Below are 21,794 nucleotides of genomic sequence, written 5' to 3'. Positions count from 1 at the left end.
AACGTAACTTAACATAACAGGCCATATTTACTAACGTGTACAGTTTGTTAGATTACAAAATAGCGCGTTTATTATATAACATTTCTCCGGCTATACACCCCCCCCCCCCCCCCCTCGTTTGTGAATTGTAGATGTATTGATTGTATGAGTTAGTGAACTGTTGTAAGCTGTTGTAACCAATGTAGATGTATTGATTATATAAGTTAGTGAATTGTTATAAGCTGTTGTAACCAATGAAACAAAATATTAAATGTCTGTAATATGAACCGAAACTGAAGGAGCAAGTAGGAGAATAGGAAACCCTGTTCAAGCGGTTGCCGGGGAGAGAAAGATTTAGTATGTCTGTTTTGTGAGAAACAGGTCACAGGTCAGACACACACACACATAGTCGGACAGAGAAGACAAACCAGAAGGGGGGCAAGGGGATACTTGCAGTTATCCTATAAGGAATAGAACTGGGATTGGGCCAATGGCACACTTGCTTTGTAAGTTAACGCCTCTATCTTTTTGAGCGTAGTAGAAGTATAAAAATGATGTTTTGCCTGTTGATCCTTAGACATTGTGCGGCGACACGTGTCTCCAGAAGCTTCTGTAATAAATGGACATATGATACGGTAATTGACCTGACTCCTGGTGTTTTATTCTCCTTTCCAACAAACCAACTCGGGGAAGTGTTAGACTTCAACAGTATGAACGTACATGCGACGTTACACGCTTATAGAAAGCCTGCTCCCCCTTGGCACAATTTCACATGCTACTGTCGATATTTACTTTTCAGGTCAGGACGGTAACAAGCACAGGCACTCGAGCATTGTCCTTTCCTTCAGCCATAGTGGCATCTGACAGTGAAAATTATAGGTTTGGGTTAGAATTAGGAATTACATTTAAGCAATGGTTAGGTTTAGTTTCATGGATACGGATAGGTTTTGGGGGGGTGATTGGTATGGTTACGTTTTGTCAAATAATATTTGTCTTTCATTTTTGATGTCGCTATTCAGATGGTTATTTCAGTCTCTTAAGCATGTGCAGAGGATTGAGACAAATTTACTCGATTGCTCCGATATAATGTTTTTTAAAAAGTCAACAATCTGGATTCATAGAACCACAGCCTATCAACATGTATTTTTCATCTGCCATAATTAAAAGTTAAAGTTCAAGACAATCCAACATTTTCGACAGTTATACATAACTAAACTATAATGATAGGCTAATATAGGTCTATTTGTGAAATTGAATCAACTTATTTTCAATAGTGAATGTTTAATCTGAACTAATAACTTCCGATATCATCCCGGGCTGCTGTTTGGGTGAGAGGTCAGCTACCAGACAGAATACGTTAAGCGATTTGGTTTCTCGTCGCGTATGCTGCATCCCGGGACAATGTGACCCTGCTCAGATCACCTTCATTAGCTATCGTAAACCGTTGCAAAGTGGGCCAGTCAACGTGCAAGATTGACTGAACTAGAATTCAAGGGAACTGCACCGGGACAGATAGACAGCACCGGTATCTGTTAGCTACGGTCTACCCGGCTGCAGCGTTCCACAGCAGCGGGAGGTAAGCAAGACGCTGCGGGTTGCGTCAACTATCTGCATTAGCTAACTAGCTAGTTGATTAGCATGCCATTCATACTCGGCTCTATCTACACATCTTTGCTGCAATGTTATGTTTAGGACCTAGCTACAGTATTTAGGGAGTACTGTGCTAGTTTATGTTGCATTGTCAGGCTAATTAATTTAATTTCCTAACTGAGGTTAGCCAATCAACTTAGCGAAAGTTAGCGACCTGTAGCTACATTACTACTATTGCATCTATGCTTAGTATTGCCAAGTGGCAAGAGTGTCCCATAAATGCAGGCAAGTTAGCAAGCTAATACATGCATGGTATGATAATCTAATTAGCTAACTGCAATTGACCGCATGCAGTTGTGATAGTCAAGGGCTAATCTGATATGGAAAATGGCTAATAACATACAGTCAGTATTTTCTTACAAGATACCTGGTTAGCTGCCCAACTGTCTTGAGTTACCGTTAGTTAGCTAATACACTGTCCAACATAACGTAATCTACCAATATGCCATTACGTGTATAGTTGCTATTTAGATTAGGAATTAGTGCATTTATTATGGCATGCTATCCGTACACCGCGCCATAAACAAAGCAATGAACAGTCGGCGCTGCCTCTTTCTGCCCAGCTCCATCAAGCCATGCGACAGTGGTGTCTCCCGGCTGCGGCCCCGCGAACGGAACCTCTGCCCTCTGGGCGCCTTTCACCTACGTTATCAGGTAGGCTGCTGGTGGAACTGTAAATGCCTCGGGGTATAAACCACACATCTTATTTAACTACAATACATTGAACTAACTTAATATACACAACACAACAGTCAGTGTTACGGGAATACAAATACAGACCGACGTGCTGGCCAAAGTTACCTTAGTAACTTAGTCTTGGAGAAGCTAGTGAGTAATGTCTTTTCACTCAGTTGTCTGACACTGAATCATCAATGGATATTTTCCTGGAACATTGTGGTTGAGTAGGTGGTGTGACGGTGCCAAATATAAACCGTGCCAAAGTTAGTCATGCTTTCAAATAACCCAAAAGGTACCTCACGGGGGAGAACGTCTCACTTTCACCACTAATCCAGTAGCGTTTGCATTGCAGATGCCTTCTTCTAACTTTCATTATTCCTTGTAGAAGTAATAAAGTGTTGCTGGTCCACTATATTTTATGTAGTATAGTCAAAACGTTAGAAACCTTTGGAAAATGTGTGGACAATAATTTCACCTCTAATTCCATTTCAGCCCTCATACCAACGTGGCCATGAAATGATCCCGAGCTTTCAGTTAGAAGCTCATTCATCCCCTGTTCCCTATAACTATTCCCAGGTCACTGCTGTACAAGATTATGTGAACGTAGGAACACTGTATGGGTGAAGTAAAAATGTCTGTTGGTAACCTGTTAGATGCCAGGATGGAGGGTTGCGAGGTGGAGCCGCGCTACACCATTGAGCAGATTGACCTCCTCCAGCGCCTTCGCCTGTCAGGGATGACCAAGCCTCAGATCATCCAGGCCTTGGAGTCCCTGGAGCGGTTAGAACCCGACCACCGCCCCGCCTACTGCAATGACCCTCACCCCGCCATCCCTGCCAACAACACCACCCTTACCGCAGCTTCTGCCCCAGCCCCTTCCTCCTCCTCCTCTTCCTCCTCCTCTTCCTCCCTCTCCCTGGCCTCTGCAACCACGCAAACCCCTGGGCTCGACGGTGCATCCCTGTCACCTAGCAACAGCTACGAGGCCTCACCCCCGCCACTGTACCCTCCAGGGGTCGGAGTTCAGCGGTCATTTAGCTATGACATCATGGCTGAGGAGGACTGGGACTTGGAGGAGAAGGTGGAGGAATACATGAGGTAAGGAGGGGACGTTGAATTGGAGTTAAGGAGAAATCACAGAAGTACATGAGTTGAGGAGAGAGGGAGGGAACACACTTGAGAGATGCCCAGTTGCTAAATAGCATTGTCAGGGATAAACTGGAGGCCAGAACAACCACTGGATTTAATCTGAAGCATCAGGTTGTCACTTTCACTCTCTACAGGTGGATGAAGCCCTGTGGCGGGGCGAGAGACGGGTGGAAGTGGGCTGACATTTTCTTTTTTTTTTTCCAAGATTTTGGTGGTTCATCAGTTTTATGTTCCAAAAACTAAAATATGTTACAGACTAACTGGATTAAGTTGTTTGGGCTTTTACCCATTGCCAGTGTTTTGGAAAACTGTGTGGTTTAGCAGGGGAAAGTGAGTTATTGCACTGCACAATTCAGAGTGCTAGCACAAGGCAATATTGCCTAACAGGATTTTTATTAGCTCCTCCTTGGCTTTGCCCAGCTCCTGTACTCGGTTCTGCCAAGTCAGTTTTACTAGCCTACAAGGGGACCGCAGATAGACGAGCGGCTAAAAAACTAGAACCGTGATCCTATTTAAGACACTCAGTAAGATTTGATCATTTCGCAGGTCTGTTGATCGTCTCAGTTGATTGTCCCCATCTCAGTTCCAAGGTCTTCCGCTGCTACACTATTGTGCTGGGGGATTGGGTCAGTTCTCCTTCCCCACAAAGTTCTTCCTAAAATTCGGCCTTCTTAGGGAGTTTTTCCTAGCCACTAAAATTCAACACTACTGTGGTTTGCTCCTTGGGGTTTAACCCTTTGGCGCGTACGATCACACCAGTGTGATCAATCTTGAGTGGTCCCTGGAGCGTACGATCACACCGGTGTGATTAGAACGTCATGTTTAGAACGCACCATTAGCATACCTAGCTACAAGTAACGTAACAATGGCTGGTAAAACAGCGCTATTATTTACTCACATTTAGCTCAAACAATGTTTATAACTTTATTTCCTGATTGTAATTGTTTCAAGACCATACTATGATATTAACCAGGTAGAAAGCATTCAAATCGGGACAAGAAGTGTTAGTTACGTACCAACAGACAGCCAACACTAATGCACAAAAACGAATTATATTAGCGACTACTACCGATCAAAACCATTGCAAAAACTTTCTAGAAGTTACGTTCCCCGTTGTATGCATTTTATATAGTTTATTCATTTTCACTGCATTGAATAACTGGTCACGATTTGTTAGCTAGCGGGCAGCTGATGTTTGCTAGCGGTTAGCTGACGTTTTCTAGCTAGCTACAGTAATGAATCAACCAACTTTTGTAGCTCTTAGAATTCGAGTCAACGAGAGAAGCTTGCAATGCAATGCATGTAGTGTTCCTTACCTAGCAAGGTGACTGTTCAAAGGCTGGCATGAGTTCAAATGCTGCAGAGTACCGAAGTCACGTGCAAAAAAACTCACGCTGGGGGGTCGGTAAGGAATATTTGAAACTCACGCGTGAAAAGGTTAAGACCGGGTGGAACTGGATTTTGACCCATTCTGTGGAAAATTCTAAAGGCAACAAATGAACGCAGCTGATGAATTAACAGAGTGTATAACTGCATTACAAATTAAAGAGAGCAGTTCTCCAGAGATTTGAGGTGTATGCAGAGAGGCTGAGGAAAAAGCCTGAACAGAGCATTTCTAAAACTATCTCTGTTACAATCCAACATGTTGATTTGGGGGATGTTTTACGACCACTTAGCCCATTACATTGCCAGGGGACACATACACATTTATGCGTTCCTGGGTAGTGTCATCAAACATTTACCAAATCTAAACAAGTGCATTACATTTGGACTAGGACACAGTCAGTCAGAGAGACGTGTAAATAGAACAGCAGTTACAAATACGATTCAGATGACATATAAGGCAGAGAGTTCATGTCATAGAATTTATGAGATATGTAGCATATACAGGTGCTGGTCATAAAATTAGGTGATTTAAGCAATTTTGAGCGTGGCATGGTTGTTGGTACCAGACGGGCCAGTCTGAGTATTTCACAATCTGCTCAGTTACTGGGATTTTCACACACAACCATTTCTAGGGTTTACAAAGAATGGTGTGAAAAGAGAAAAACATCCAGTATGCGGCAGTCCTGTGGGTGAAAATGCCTTGTTGATGCTAGAGGTCAGAGGAGAATGGGCCGACTAATTCAAGATTGAAATAACCACTCATTACAACCGAGGTATGCAGCAAAGCATTTGTGAAGCCACAACAGCTGTCAAGTCAGGCTACAATTTGCACAAGCTCACCAAAATTGGACAGTTGAAGACTGGAGGAATGTAGCCTGGTTTGATGAGTCTTGATTTCTGTTGAGACATTCAGATGGTAGAGTCAGAATTTGGATCCATCATGCCTTGTTACCACTGTGCAGGCTGGTGATGGTGGTGGTGTAATGGTGTGGGAGATGTTTTCTTGGCACACTTTAGGCCCTTTAGTGCCAATTGGGCATCGTTTAAATGCCACGGCCTACCTGAGCATTGTTTCTGACCATGTCCATCCCTTTATGACCACCATGTACCCATCCTCTGATGGCTACTTCCAGCAGGATAATGCACCATGTCACAAAGCTCGAATCATTTCAAATTGGTTTCTTGAACATGACAATGAGTTCACTGTACTGAAATGGCCCCCACAGTCACCAGATCTCAACCCAATAGAGCATCTTTGGGATGTGGTGGAACGGGAGCTTCGTGCCCTGGATGTGCATCCCACAAATCTCCATCAACTGCAAGATGCTATCCAATCAATATGGGCCAACATTTCTAAAGAATGCTTTCAGCACCTTGTTGAATCAATGCCACGTAGAATTAAGGCAGTTCTGAAGGCGAAAGGGGGTCAAACACAGTATTAGTATGGTGTTCCTAATTATCCTTTACGTGAGTGTATATTTCAAATGTTTATTTCTTTTAATTGTGATTGATTATAACTGACAACTAATTAAAATCCCAAATTCAGTATCTCTGAAAATTAGAATATCACTTAAGACCAATACAGAAAAAGGATTCTTAGAAATGTTGGCCAACGGAAAAGTATGAACATGAAAATATGAGCATGTACAGCACTCAATACTTAGTTGCGGCTCTTTTTGGCTGAATTACTGCAGCAATGCGGCGTTGCATGGAGTCGATCAGTCTGTGGCACTGCTCAGGTGTTATGAGAGCCCAGGTTTCTCTGATAGTGGCCTTCAGCTCTTCTGCATTGTTGGGTCTGACGTATCGCATCTTCCTCTTCACAATACCCCATATATTTTCTATAGGGTTAAGGTCAGGCGAGTTTGCTAGCCAATTAAGAACAGGGATACCATGGTCTTTAAACCAGGTACTGGTAGCCTTTGCACTGTGTGCAGGTGCCAAGTCCTGTTGGAAAATGAAATCTCAATCTCCATAAAGTTGGTCAACAGCAGGAAGCATGAAGTGCTCTAAAACTTCCTGGTAGACGGCTGCGTTGACCTTGGACCTCAGAAAACACAGTGGACCAATACCAGCAGATGATATGGCACCCCAAACCATCACTGACTGTGGAAACTTTACACTGGACTTCAAGCAACGTGGATTCTGTGCCTCTCCTCTTTTCCTCCAGACTCTGGGACCTTGATTTCCAAAGGAAATGCAAAATTTACTTTCATCAGAGAAAATAACTCAGTAGCAGTCCAATCCTTTTTGTCTTTAGCCCAGGCGAGATGCTTCTGACGCTGTGTTTTGTTCAAGAGTGGCTTGACACAAGGAATGCGACACCTGAAACCCATGTCTTTGTTTCACAATCCTCTCCAGGGTGCGGTTATCCCTATTGCTTGTACACTTTTTTCTACCACATCTTTTCCTTCCCTTCACCTCTCTATTAATGTGCTTGGACACAAAGCTCTGTGAACAGCCAGCCTCTTTAGCTATGACCTTTTGTGTCTTGCCCTTCTTGTGCAAGGTGTCAATGGTTGTCTTTTGGACAGCTGTCAAGTCAGCAGTCTTCCCCATTATTGTGTTGCCTACAGAACTAGACTGAGAGACCATTTAAAGGCCTTTGCAGGTGTTTTGAGTTGACTAGTTGAATAGTGTGGCACCAGGTGTCTTCAATATTGAACCTTTTCACAATATTCTAATTTTCTGAGATACTTAATTTGGGGTTTTCATTAGTTGTCAGTTATAATCATCAAAATAAAAGAGAAATCAACACTTGAAATCTATCAGTCTGTGTGGAATGAATGTATACACTATAGGTTTACATTTTCACTTTTTGAATGGAATTACTGAAATCAATCAACTTTTTGATATTCTAATTTTATGACCAGCACCTGTACATCTGAATGGATGCATTAGAAAATGAAGGCTTATTGAATGGGCAGTAAATTTAAATAAAACTACAATAGTGACATTTTCAGTTCCTTCAAGACCAGTTAGTCTGGGTTGTGTGTTTTTCAAGGGCCAGTCAACAAATGTGAAGGTCAGGGATGAGAGTGTTGAAGTGCTGGTGACAAGACGGATGACAGCGTGGTGAATTTCATTGATTTCACTGAGGAGATTTGGCAATTGACAGGACAGTCATTTTTACAAGGGTATACTTTGCAGCGTGGGGGAAGGATGCTTTACTGTGGAGCAAGAAACCAATTCGGGATCGAGCCTCAGACTACTTCAGTTGCGGAAACGGGAGGGGATTAAAGATAAATAGGCCTGTAGGAGGGACCTACCGCTTCCACGGATGTTGAAGGAGTACATGAGAGAAGGTTGAACAGGGTTATTTGAGTTGAGGAGCTGTGATAGGGTAATGCTTTTAAATCATTTTCAGATAATAACGGTAAGCTCCCTGGTGATGCTGTCTTGTCCTCCTCGAAGAGTCAGCCGAGCTAATTTGGGTCAGGTGTGCAGGGATGGTCGGATACAGATACACTTCTCTTTAGCGTTTTAGGATCTATCAAAATGGCGTCTTGTAAAAGATTAGTAGGTGTTCTGGAAACCACAGCCTGTCTGGTTTCATAAACATGAAATAAAACTGTTTAATCTAGGCCTGACACCTAGTTGTTTTTGACTCTTGATCACACGCTTGTCTGGAAATTATATTTCCTGTTGGATAACTATAAAGTACAGTTATTTTTTCTACCAGATTTGGCTAGTCTAGTTCGTCGCCTTAGTGTTTCTGGAAAATAGGCTAACTGGGTTGGGACATTGTGTCCTGTGTGATCTGTACTCAATTAGAAAATTGTTTCTAGTTGTTTTGTCCTGAATAGAAAACTCTTTTTTTTTTTAGTTTGTTTGACAGTTTTGACCAACAATTTCTGTACCAGTGTTAAAGTAAAAAAATCTATTTCCTGTAATATATATATATATATATATTTTTTTTTTTAGATAACGTGATAACGGTCATTACCTTTTTAAGAAGTTTAACCATTCAACCACCTTTAGTTAAGGGGAAACCTTGTCAGAATGGAATCAACCAACTACCATTCCTTGTGGTTTTTAAAGATTTCATATAGGTTTGTACTGTATGCTTTTTCAGGCATTTTATGTGCTTAGTTGGGCATGAAGTGGTGAAACGGAGAGAGAAGTGTGCAGTCCGTTTGTCACGTGGGGTTTTTCTCTTTTTCCGCAGGAGGGACAGTAATCTGGTGAAGGAGGAGATCAAGACGTTCCTCAACAACCGCAGGATATCACAAGCCATTGTCGGACAGGTCACAGGTAACACAGATTGGCGATTTGGCAAAAAAGTACTTTTTGTTCATATCATTGAATATTGATACATTTCACAATTTACACTAGGATTGGACATTTCAAGTTATTTTGCGCTTGGGTACTCCAGCATATAAGAAACATATAGTTACCCTAATCGGGTCAGGCCGTTTAAAAGCCCTCGTGTTTACATCAGTGTTTGTAAATACACTGCAGAGACCGCTGTCCCCCTGCGAACTATGCCGGGTCTTACTGAATTGCGTTACGTACGAGGAAACTCGTAAGGTGAACACAGAAGAGGCCATGTTCACATCGTAACAGAAGAAGATGGGTCACACAGTGTGATATTAATCCAGTCAGCAGATTTGTTTTTAGAGAAGTAAAACATTAGTGATAAAAGGGAAATAACCCCTCAATCATATGTGAAATAGAACTGCAGTTGAAATGAAGATAATTGTTTGTGACAATTTTTTTTTATTCTGACCAAATAGTTTAACTTACCTTGACTTACCTTGTTCCTCTTGAGGATGTTATAAAAAGTATATTTTCAAATGTTTTACCTCATCCCTACGTCCTCGCATCTCCTCCCTACGTCCTCGCATCTCCTCCCTACGTCCTCGCATCTCCTCCCTACGTCCTCGCATCTCCTCCCTACGTCCTCGCATCTCCTCCCTACGTCCTCGCATCTCCTCCCTACGTCCTCGCATCTCCTCCCTACGTCCTCGCATCTCCTCCCTACTTCCTCGCACCTCCTCCCTACGTCCTCGCACCTCCTCCCTACGTCCTCGCACCTCCTCCCTACGTCCCCGCACCTCCTCCCTACGTCCCCGCACCTCCTCCCTACCTCCCTGCACCTCCTCCCTACCTCCCCGCACCTCCTCCCTACCTCCCCGCACCTCCTCCCTACCTCCCTGCACCTCCTCCCTACCTCCGCGCATCTCCTCCCTACCTCCCCTCATCTCCTCGCATCTCCTCCCTACCTCCGCGCATCTCCTCCCTACCTCCCCTCATCTCCTCGCATCTCCTCCCTACCTCCCCTCATCTCCTCCCTATGTCCTCGCATCTCCTACCTCTCGTCTTTCCACCAGGCATAAGTCAGAGTTATATTTCCCAGTGGTTGTTGCAGCAGGGCCTGGAGATGAGCGACACCAAACGCAGAGCATTCTACCGCTGGTACCTGTTAGAGAGGAACAACCCAGGTAGGGAGCGAGGGAACAAAGCGGCTACATTGGGATAGGCCAGGGGAGGAAGGGCCCATGTTAATTCTACACGTTTTCTGTTGAGGAAAGTTTCTTAACTTACTGCGTTCCCCCACAGTTTCAGTTTGAAGAATTCGTAGAGTATATGTCTAAACTTGTGAGCTTGGGCTGCTTGCTTGCGCTTGCTTCCATTCCCCCTATCCATTTATTTTACACGCCTATGATCTCGGAGGCCTGGGCCGATAAAGATCAGGGAGAGGACTGGTCAGGAGACGTATCCGGGTCAGAGAAAAGGATGAAAACAGAACAGTAACTGTAGAAAGGACTCAATACTCTTAAAGTGGTCTGGTTTGATGTGAGACTAGCAGAGGAATGTTTTAAAAGGACAGTTCCACATTTTGACACAAGAAAGGAAAATTAGTGTAAAGACTCACTGCTAATCAACAATTGTCCTAAAACATTTGACTGCAAATATATGTTCAAGCTGTTCATGAGTTCATCAGTTTAGGTAGAACAACTCATCCTTTTACCAAAAGCTAGTAACAACATGAGTTACAACATGAGTTACAACATACCAGGCAAATGCAGACATACACAGCCAATTTCTAGACTAAGCAGAAATATTAGTCAGTGTTTGAGTTGCTCTGTAACAGGTTTGTTTTAGTTTGTTAGACACACAAATAGTCCCTTAACCATATCCTGGACTTACTAAACCCAACCCTCCGGGTACATCTTCCCCTCCGCTTCCTCTCCCTCCTCCCCAAGCTTTGCTACTGCTGCTGCTTGTGTGGTTCACAGTTTGGACCCTGGCAGTATTACTGCAGTGCTGGTTTTCATTCCTAAACGGCTAACAAGCTATCATTAATAACCCTAGCTAACACTAACCAGTGTGCTAATTCTGGATGCTAATGCTATTATGTTGCCTAGCCCCTCTCTGTGCATATTTGATTGGGTGGGCCTACCTCTTGGAATTTTATAGGCCACCTCAACCTTTGACTTGAAAGTCTGACTAACAAACTGTGAACGTAAATTGATTTGGTAATAAAACAACTTAGTTGAGAGGCTAAATGAGGACTAACCATGCTAGCCAAACGCTGGCTAACCATGCTAGCCAAACGCTGGCTAACCATGCTAGCCAAACGCTGGCTAACCATGCTAGCCAAACGCTGGCTAACCATGCTAGCTAAAACCAAGTATGGCAAAAACTGTATTTCTCCCTATACACGGCAGTGGCCTGCCTGACTGCTGGTTTGGTTTTGTCCTAACCGAAGGGCTGAGGTGGAGTGAAAGCCAGCACGGCCCGGCGGCTCTGGGCCCTGGTCTTGGCCAGGGGCCAGGGCAGAACCCGGGCTCGGGACCCAGGACTGTCAGGGGAGGGGACAGAGACCTTGCCGTAGGGACGGCGGGGAACGCAGCCACGGGTGCCACTGCCGCGGCCACCGCCGCCACCACCTGGGGCAGACAGAGAGAGCTGCTGATGCACCTGCTCCCATGGTACACAGCGGCGGCGGCACAGCAGGTCCAGCCAGGTAACGGCAAGCCCCCCCCCCCGACCAGAATGCCACCTGCGTCTGCGGCCGCTGGGAGTCTTTTTTTTTTTAAATAATCCTGGTTCACGCTCCTACCAAGGTGATGCTGGAGCTTGGGGAGGGGAAAACCCCTGACTGTCATCGCACAGTCATGCGTGTACATGCCATTTCCTCTCTGTCTGGGAATTCACTTTCTGTCTGGGATTGTACTGCATCGTCTGAGTCTCCAAAACTGCGTTGCTGAGTACAAATTATTGTAGTGTGGAAAAAAGACCCCACAAATTAGACTTGACCCCCATCGTCTCTTACACTGCGTCCTCCCCCCCTCTCTTTTCGATCTCCTCCTTGAACCCCCCACCCCTCCGTAGGTGCAACCTTGTCCATGCGCTCTCTGGTGAAGGAGGAGCCTGACTGGAGGACCGGGGTCAGCCCCGGGGAGAGGGCAGGGGTCGTGGGCGGCCCCTTAAGGCTGCGGAGGGGAAGCAGGTTCACCTGGAGGAAGGAATGCCAGTCAATCATGGAGAAGTGAGCCAATCACACACACCCGGGGTTCCGTCTCCATGACAACAGACGTGTAGTGTTTGAATTTGTATTATTCACATATCCAAAAGTGTTTCATCGCAGTTCTGTTAAGGCCTGGCACCTCCCGTCCTGGGTCTGTGTGACTCTGTTAGTGGTTGTGTTCATTCGTTAGTGATAGGGTCTCTATAACGTGACTTAGCCAGCGGAAAATAAATACAGAGGGGCATCTGAACATCCAGTTTGTCAGGTGGAAGCTGTTGTGTCACTGAAGGCCGGATGTGTCCAGTCAAAAGGGTGGGGCTTTTATGGCAGCAGGTGACTGGATTATGTTCTCAGCAATACCAATGCATCTGATTATTTGTAACCACTATAACTCAAAAAATAAGTTACTTGTGTTACACGTTTCCATAGTAGTCATAAATCATGGCCCTTCATATTCATATATTGCGGGAAATCTTAATTCCTGTCATGCCACAGCTTGTTTGTATGGACCTGCTCCTTCCTTTTGCTGCTCTGTGACTCGAAAATATGGGGGAGGGACTATTCCTGGAAGTGCTGTACTACTGCCACGGTGGTTTTATTTTGCCAGAAGATTAGGAGAACAGAAGGACTGTTATATGTATAAACTGTAGTGTTTTACAGGACTGTGGGGAAATTGTAATAAGAAAAAGGGTCCATTAATATATTGCACCCCTTCAACACGTGTCCCCAATTGGTTATTGGATGCTGATGTATCTGCCTTCTCATTGGCTTGATGTTACCACACAATGACAGGCATCTTATTCTGGTTGCGGTATTGGGCATGGCCTCATCTTACCGTTTCCTATTGACTGTGTTGTCTGCAAGTTTCTTCATGGAGAACCAGTACCCAGATGAGGCAAAAAGAGAGGAGATTGCCAACGCCTGCAACTCCGTTATCCAGAAACCAGGTCTGTAAGGCCCGGCATTATTTACACACGTAGCACTAACCTCAAATGTCTGCTTAATGCAAACAATTAGCCCATTACGTTAGATTTTTGTCCCTCTTCTTTTGTCTCTGATGATTGCCCAGGATGCAAACTGTCTGAGTTTGAGCGTGTCACAGCGTTGAAGGTGTACAATTGGTTCGCCAACCGGCGGAAGGAAATGAAGAGAAGGGCTAACATCGGTGAGAGTCAACTTGTAACTTAATTCTGTTTGCCTGGCAACACCAAAGGCCTAGAGCCAGAACACATGGGTCAAGCACAGAATATCCCAAAAGGACATGTCCTATTAAGCAACATGTTATATTTCTCTATTTTCTTTTTATGACCCAACTCGACTGGTTGAACAAAATATCATGAATAGACAATGTCAGCTGGCCCTTTTCAGGGCAGGGGATTACCTTGGTTACCAGGGCAGGGGATTACCTTGGTTACCAGGGCAGGAGATTACCTTGGTTACCAGCACCAGTAAAAAATGTGCTTGACTTACCACTTTTTGGTCGTTTGTGTACGTAATGAGTTGGGTGCTGATTGATCTTATGGCATTGAGTTTTTTGCCAAAAAAAAGCTAAGCACTTGCTGTGAATGGAGCCTTGTGTGCCCCACAAGCAAGTTGGAGACGGTAGTTATGCATTCCTCTCCCGTTCCCTGGCATCTATGACTAATCCTTCAAAGATGTTTTTCTTTGGTGAAACCCACACAGGTAGCTATCATATTCTGTGTATGTATTTGAAAAGAGGGCATGCCACCGTTTCTGGTAATTGATCTTCTCACTACACCGCTTTAAACGTCTGCCATTGATTCATCTATCTGAAACCTGACAAGCATCATGCCAGGCTTAGGCAGCTGTGGGAGTCGGGCGTTGTGTAGACTGACATACAACAACGATTACATTGCTAGCCAAATATTCAGTTTAACAAACACTTGCGGGTGTTACCATGGAAATGACTACCTGTCTGAAGGGTTTATTTCACCAATACCTCTGGTGTCGATACGCGTACATGTGAGACGATAAGAGTCTGGAGTGAACCTGTTCCTTGCATAAGGCTCACAAAGATGCCATTGTATTCGTAACCATCTGTGGGATGAACAAGCTGTTGTTGAAAAGTTGCTGTTCATTAGAGCTTACAGCTAAACCGTTCAAATGAGTAGGTAATATATGAGTATTATATATAGCATGAGTACAGGTAATAACTGCGTGGATGAAAGCTGATGTTAAAGGTGCAGCGTTGAACAGAGACAGCACTCTCCCTTTGGCTTGATATTAGCCAGACCCTCAAGCAGCCCACTCGAGGAGTCATACATTCCATTTCAGGCTTGCTAGTTCAGAGTGAAACTGGACAAAGGCTTTATCAGGTTATGATTCAAGATACGTTGAGCCAGTTTAACAGGCTAGACTTTTCCATAGTTTGCAGAAAGCAAAGTGTGCAGAGAGAGGGAACCTTGCCTTATGAGGGCAAAAAGCAGAGAGTAAACGATGTATTCAACAGCTGAAAGATTTGTGGAATGTTGTAATAAAGACAATATTGATAATATTTTTAATAAGAACATGCTGTGACTTCTGATAATGTTTAGCATTGTTTAAGCTGTTTAAAATGGTTCATACAATGTATATTCATTAATGGGGCTACTACAACACAAAGTGCTCACTAATTCCTTTCCTTGATCTGTATGTTTTTATTGGTGATCATTGTTAGTTATGTTTAATACTAAAAAGTAATAGTACTAAATCAGTCTGCATACCAAAATGCTGTAATGATATCAACAAAATATTTTCAAAGCATATCAGGAAGTTCCTGTTATGATGTGTGATATTGTGCAATTGTATCTCATCTTCATCCGCTTATCCGTTATCGGGGCGTGGGGGCAGCAGCACCAGCAGGGGACCCCAAACTTCCCTTTCCGGAGCCACATTTGCATGAGAAACGCATCTTACGGTGTCTCACATTTTTGCTCTCCTTTTTGGCTTGTTTAATTTTTTCTCAACTCTTCAGAGGCAGCCATTTTGGAGAGTCACGGTATTGAGGTTCCGAGCCCGAGTTGCCACTCAAATGGGGAGGAGTTGGAGGTTCACGACTTCGCAGAGCAAGTAAATCAACGATTCCTGGACCAGGTGGGTAATCTTGTCTCACCTCAGGAGAAACTAATCTGAATAATGTGTGAAGAGCACAGATCTTAGCAACTTGAACCATTGCTATCTGCTATCACAGTGGGTATTAAAAACAGCCAGCTTTCTCGGTGTGTGGCCCCCCCCCCCCCCCTTCTGGTAAATCTTGGATCCCGGTCGTATCGTTTATTGTTGGGGGGGTTGGGGATTTAACCGATGCCTTTTGGGCCTTATATATTTATTGGGATCCGAGGAAGACTGCTAATGATGTGTAAAAGAAAATGCTTCTATACTTCACAGGATGAGATCTCCAGGAAGGACCTTGATCAACAAGACTCCTCATTGGCTGTCGTCGAGGTCCTTCCCACACCTAGCCCCACCCCTCAGGTTATGGAACAGAAAACTGACGAATCGAAAAGGGAGACTGTGGATGAGGAGTGACAGATGGGCGAAGTTGTTCATAAAAGATCAGATTTGAATATATAACAGGATGTATAAAAAAGAAAAATGGCCACTGAATGTCTGTGTTCCCCTAGAGGCCTTCAGGGGCTATCACAGTCAGACCTAATAGTTGAAAAGGGTGCTACAGGTCTCTCTGGTGCCTCTAATGGTAGGGAGGCCACTGTATGTATCTACAGTAATCATGCTTTATAGTAATGGCAATATTTATCTCTGTCTCTATATAGTGCATTCTAAGACAGTCTTAAAAGAAAGAGAACTTCTTACAGGACATAGGAGTACATCTCCCACTCTATAAGCTAAATGCCTTTATTTTACATTTTTCTTTGCTACTTTTGAAAGATTTTGCGAGTGGTTGTTTAAATGAACTGGAGTCATGTGGTTTGTTCTGAGAATATTTCAAAACCTGCAGGTCAGGTGTTTTTGAGAAGGTAAGACAGGTGTGTTTGGCTGAAGAAATAAGGGTGAGGTGGCTTTGTGGGGTTAATCTTTGGTTTGATAATTATCATGTCTCCGTAATATCAATGTGAGGATGCCTTCTGCTGGCTTGAATGTGTTTGACCTTATCTTAGTAACCTCATTAGACTTTGGCCTCAATCAATCGATTGATTGGTTAAGTAATCAATCAACTAGTCCGGTCAGTCAGTGTTAAGAGTCCAACCCTGAGGGAAAAATGGAATCTCAGGTAAACCCAAAAATGGTGGATAAAGATGACAAAGAATGGTCATAGTGTTACCCGCTTTAATGCGCTTGTTCAAAAGGAATGTTTCCTGTATCATGTAATAATGGTGACTGTTTTCTGCCAAAATCCCAACTGTATCTGTATATCAATGTACTGTGTGTGTATATCTATTTTTAATGTCGGCAAGCAAAGCTAGCCCAGGGCTCCATCAATTAGGCTTGACATTACCTTTATGTCTTTCTTCGTCCATTAATGTTTCATTGATCAAATTTGCACTTTTTTTAATGCGGTAGTAACTGAGAATTATTTGCCCTTCTGTTATCAACAAATATGAACCAGTCAAGTGTAAAATCCCCCAGAAACCCTGATAAGCGTGACTAGAGTGAACTACTTTGACATAAAGTATGAAATGTAATATCGATACAGCTGTTATGTCCCATAAACAGACTTGAGTTTAGACTCAAGAGTTTGGGTTCCAACATTTTTCCAGGGGAACATTAAAACAACATTATTGATGGTGTTAATCATAACTTGTAATGTATGTAAGTGCTGTGAGCACCGGTCCTTGTTCTATAATAAGCTAATACTTGTATGTAGCTATATGTTCTGGAAACCTCAGTGCTGCACTTCTTCGTAATGAATGAACATGAAAGCATATGCTATACATAGTTCTCTACCCTTCAATGAATTGTATAGACAGTGTTTGGGAAACACCCGTTTGAAATACTGAAGCCCAGTGGCCCAAGGCCTTGGTGGATGTGGAAGAAACACAATATGCCCTAAGATGGGTGTGTTATTTTACTCACAGGACTCAAGCCAAACATTACATGCCTAATTCATGATTTCAGTGCCTGGATCAGGAATATTTAACGTCAAGACCTCAAGGCTGGCGCTTACTTGGAAATATGACGTCTGGTTAAACAGGATATACATTAATTTGGAAAATCTGGGCTTCAGACCCTAGGACGTGATAAAATGCACCGAGACGCTTCCCCTCTCCTGGCCCGTAAGTCAGGGCAACCGCCATTTTACCTCTAAATGCCAAAGCTATGCCAAGGTAGACAGGCTCACATAGGATTCAGTAGACACACAGCTTGTCGTCTGACTTTTCCCTGTCATGACACGTACAACTCTTTCGATCAGCGAACTAGCTTGGTGTATACTGTAGCAAACCCAAACCGGAGAAATCCCGGGTCTAGCAACTCAACAAAGCCGTTACGCGAAGAGAACCACTTGAGGATGTCGCTAGGTGCTTTTGGGGTAAACTTGCTGCAATATGTACAGTATTTCATTAGCCAAGTAGCTTACCTCAAATCTGAGTTCGTGTCATGATGGAACACTATGAGGTCAGCGATCGTATATAAAGGACATTGGACGTTACATTGGACATTGGCGTTTGATTATTGCAGCGTGATGTAGTTATGATGAGCCAGGGTTTGTGTTATGTTTGCTAAATTCCGGTCAACTTTCTCAAATTCCCAGCTTTTCTGGAAAGGATTGGTAAGGTTGGAATTTTACTGAATTCAGGAGGTGCAGACAATCTTAAATCCTGTAACCAGGGAAAACCAGGAATTTGGGAGAAAGTTTCAGTAATTTTGCAACTGTAGCAGATGCGCTCTGTTACAGTAACTGTTCACAGGTCCAATTGAGCTTTGCAGTGGGGTTGAAGTTGTCCCTTTAGCTTTTCCCTAATATAATCTGGAAGTGTTCATGTAGGGTATGTTTGTCCTAGTCCTCTTTCAGTGGACAAGGGGTTAAAATGAACCATAATGCCCCTCACTCTCATTAAGCGTAGAGGATAGGTTTATGGTAAATCTAGTACCAGATCTGAATAGGTTATACTGATCTGAAGTCAGTTTTGTGACTGCCTGTAATGGTTAGAGCCATTACATTGAGAAATCTGATCCCAGATCTGTGGCCAGGGTCAACTTCTACTTGTACTGCTCTCAATGCGGAGAGACAGGACCCATAACTCTGTACGCTGTCACAGACTAAGGGCGTGGCTTAACTGATATGTGGAAACTGTTAAAAGGACACAGATATGTGTTACTCCCATTGAGAAAAGCACGGGAATTCACGCATACAAATGGAAGTCTGGCCACGCCCTTAAGCTCTTCGCTGTGTGCTTTTAACTGACAACAACAAAAAACATTAATAAAATGTGTAAAGAAAATGTTGTTTGGTATAATCATTTCAACTCCACTTGAAGTGGAGTGTGTATACATTATCTCACAAAAGTGAGTACACCCCTTGCAAATATTTGATTATATCTTTTCATGTGATAACACTGAAGAAATGACACTTTCCTACAATCTAAAGTAGTGAGTGTACAGCTTTTATAACTGTGTAAATTTGCTGTCCCCTCCAAATAACTTAACACACAGCCATTCATCTCTAAATCGCTGGCAACAAAAGGTATTTTGATAATGCCAAGATTCAGTGATATCTAGTTACGTCAGACAGTGATGTACTGGTCTTCATCAAACAAGCAAGATCATGTTACCTTTTCAAGAGAATCAAACTTTTTTAGCTGCTTTTTAAAATAAGCTTTACTAGTTGCTTTTGTTAAGGAACATGGTAACATATTCCACTCAGTGGTGACTCCGTGGAAAACAGTTCTGTTTCACAAGGTGTTGGTGAAGTAAGTTCTACATGACCTTGTCTGGTAGAATGACTGTCACTAAAATATGAAATCTTAAGAGTATAAGCTTTTTAGGCCTTTCTTTCAAAACAAAGGTTTTGAAAGAAACCTAGCAGATTGTTTGAAATCTATCCTCACCTTTTAGCCAGGAGAGAACTATGCATGCCCTCCACACTTAATCTGGATGAACAGTGAAGAGCTATGCATGCCTCTTTGTTGTGCTCAAATTGAAGGTTATGCAAATCTCTTTCACACTTGACCAAACCACCAAACACTAGTCGAGACACGACCAGTGTTTGTATAAATTGTGAAATTGAGTGATCAGTCAGGAAATAAGCACGCCAGATATAACACTGCCCTTCCCATTTTAGCTAACACCTTATTATTACTAGACCAGTTAAGCTGTTCATCCAGGGTGAAACCCTACAAACAAACAATTTGAATTGCTGATAAGAAAATAAAAAAAAAACATACATTACATAAAAACATACATTAACTTTTTTTATGTCATAATTTAAATAACTTATAAACTGATGTTTTTTCCACATTAAAAAGATGGTGTTTTAATCCTTGAAATTACACCTATCGACAGTTAAGTAGCGTTATGCTAGCTAGCCAGAAGGCTAACATTACCTCAATTACCCAAAACAAAAGTAAACAGCAAAGTATCTTTTAACATCACAATCACCTGCTAAATGAGTATGACCTGAATAAACAAATATAGTGACTTATTTGTGCGCGGAACAGGTCATTTTTGGTTTTCAATCTCAGACATTAAACATCTCAGATGCGTCATTCCAAATTTTTGGAGAGCGAGCGAAGAGGGCAGAACCACAAATAGCTTACTGCATGCTTGGTGAAGTGCGTACCTTTTAGTTTATATTAGGTTAGTATGCCAGTTGGCGATTGGCTACCTCGTTATTAAAAAAATTCCAGTTGCTCATCAATGCACTTTTTCTTTCTTCCAAAATAGAGGTTTGATTCAGGTTTGCACTAAAGTCAGCTATCTATCGATAAGTTGCTAGTTTGCTTATCGCATGTAGTCTGTTCTTGTGGTTCTCAGTTGCGAAGTATGAACAAAAAAGTAATGGTGGCCACAGGGCATCCCCGTTACGGAAGTAGAAGCTTTTCTGCCTGAGGTCCACATAAAAATATAAATTATTAACACACAACCTACAGAAACCATCCCCACTAAATCACATATCGGACCCAAAACCCAGATCTCCCTGGTACTCACCCAGTAGTTAATTGAGAGAAAGTTTAAATAAAAGCTGTAAACTTCCCATCTATTGTCTAGCCCTGCTGATTACTATCTGGGCAACTACTATCCTCCTCCCATCCTACAGACAACGCCTAAAACAGGATAATGTTTTTTGGAACATTAGAATGAGGAATCTTGCCTCAAGTGGAGGAGTTTAAGTATCTAGGGGTCTTGTTCACGACTGAGGGAAGGATGGAACGGGAGATTGACAGACGGATCGGTGCAGTTTCTGCAGTAATGCGGTCGATGTATCGGTCTGTCGTGGTGAAGAAGGAGCTGAGCCGCAAGGTGAAGCTCTCGATTTACCGGTCAATCTACGTTCCTACTGTCACCTATATTCCGGATACAGGCGGCCGAAATGAGCTTTCTCCGCAGGGTGGCTGGGCGATCCCTTAGAGATCACCCGGGAGGAGCTCAGAGTAGAGCCGCTGCTCCTCCACATCGAGAGGGGTCAGCTGAGGTGGCTTGGGCATATGTTCCGGATGCCTCCGGAACGCCTTCCTGGGAAGGTGTTCCGGTCCCGTCCCACTGGGAGGAGACCCCGGGGAAGACCTAGGACACGCTAGAGGGACTATGTCTCCTGGCTGGCCTGGGAACGCCTCGGTGTCCCCCGGAAGAGCTAGAGGAAGTGTCTAGGGAGAGGGACGTCTGGGCATCCCTGCTTAGACTGCTGCCCCCGCGACCCGTACAGCCCAATTGCACAAGTGCGCAATAGAGAGACAACAAGCCAGTGACTCATTGAAATTACAATACAGGTTAGTATTATTAAGGGATTAAATGATTAACTTTAACAGCCTACTCATTACATCATTTCTTTCCTGTTGCCGCAATAAGGGCCAGAGCTTTGTGTTCTTTAATCTGGCAGCTCCATGGAAACTGCAGTGTATCATCTTTTGCCAGAAATACATGTTTGGGGAAAACTGACCTGTAGAACTGTCCCTGCATCTCAGTTCCTCTCTCTTCTTACACTGTGGTTTTATCCTGAGCCATCTTTTGTTGATTCCCGTGAAACCACTTCCCTATGTTAATCATGTTGTGCAGTTCAGTGTTGGTTTTTCTTATCTGGTGACCGATATACTGTGACTCCATTCTGATTCATCTGCATATTGAAGGCCAGCTGGACTTCAAATACATGTGATTCTTGTTCTACTGTGGACGACAGAAGAAAGTTCACCACCAGGAAGTGGGCCTGGATGTGCCAGCCAATACCATCTACAAGATTAATCAACAGAACTACACTGCAAGAGGAAACCCACAAGTTACCTTTAGCAATTGGATCACCAGGTTAGATAACCTGAAATGTAGATAAAAGAGGATGTGACTTGATTCAGATTTCTGTAATGCC

The 21,794-nt window shown here is 43.4% G+C and overlaps 1 protein-coding gene across 2 annotated transcripts; it reads left to right on the top strand.

The window, feature by feature from the left end:
* Window positions 1-1,294: 1,294 nt before the first annotated feature.
* Window positions 1,295-17,211, top strand: zgc:91944 (HNF-1_N and homeodomain domain-containing protein). 2 transcript variants are annotated; one of them, XM_010863851.2, is made up of 11 exons: window positions 1,295-1,555; window positions 2,193-2,283; window positions 2,961-3,405; window positions 9,011-9,096; window positions 10,176-10,286; window positions 11,558-11,815; window positions 12,184-12,340; window positions 13,184-13,266; window positions 13,389-13,484; window positions 15,294-15,412; window positions 15,707-17,211. In XM_010863851.2, exons 2-11 carry the CDS (start codon window positions 2,205-2,207, stop codon window positions 15,845-15,847), a joined length of 1,575 nt encoding a protein of 524 aa, XP_010862153.1. In that variant the 5' UTR covers window positions 1,295-1,555; window positions 2,193-2,204; the 3' UTR covers window positions 15,848-17,211. The 2 variants fall into 2 exon arrangements, with proteins under 2 accessions (XP_010862153.1, XP_010862154.1); XM_010863852.2 differs by lacking the exon at window positions 10,176-10,286.
* Window positions 17,212-21,794: the final 4,583 nt, after the last annotated feature.

The sequence above is a fragment of the Esox lucius genome, chromosome 10 (genome assembly GCF_011004845.1).
Source record: "Esox lucius isolate fEsoLuc1 chromosome 10, fEsoLuc1.pri, whole genome shotgun sequence".
Taxonomy (NCBI): Eukaryota; Metazoa; Chordata; class Actinopteri; order Esociformes; family Esocidae; genus Esox; species Esox lucius.
The sequence above is the reverse complement of the archived record's forward strand: the minus strand, read 5'-3'. Positions and strand labels throughout refer to the sequence as shown.

Coding starts and splice junctions, on each gene's coding strand:
- zgc:91944 (XM_010863851.2), top strand. CDS start 2,205: ATGCGACAGTGGTGTCTCCCGGCTGCGGCCCCGCGAACGGAACCTCTG. Junction 12,341..13,183: donor TGCCAGTCAATCATGGAGAA/GTGAGCCAATCA, acceptor GTTGTCTGCAAG/TTTCTTCATGGAGAACCAGT. Junction 13,485..15,293: donor GAAGAGAAGGGCTAACATCG/GTGAGAGTCAAC, acceptor TCAACTCTTCAG/AGGCAGCCATTTTGGAGAGT.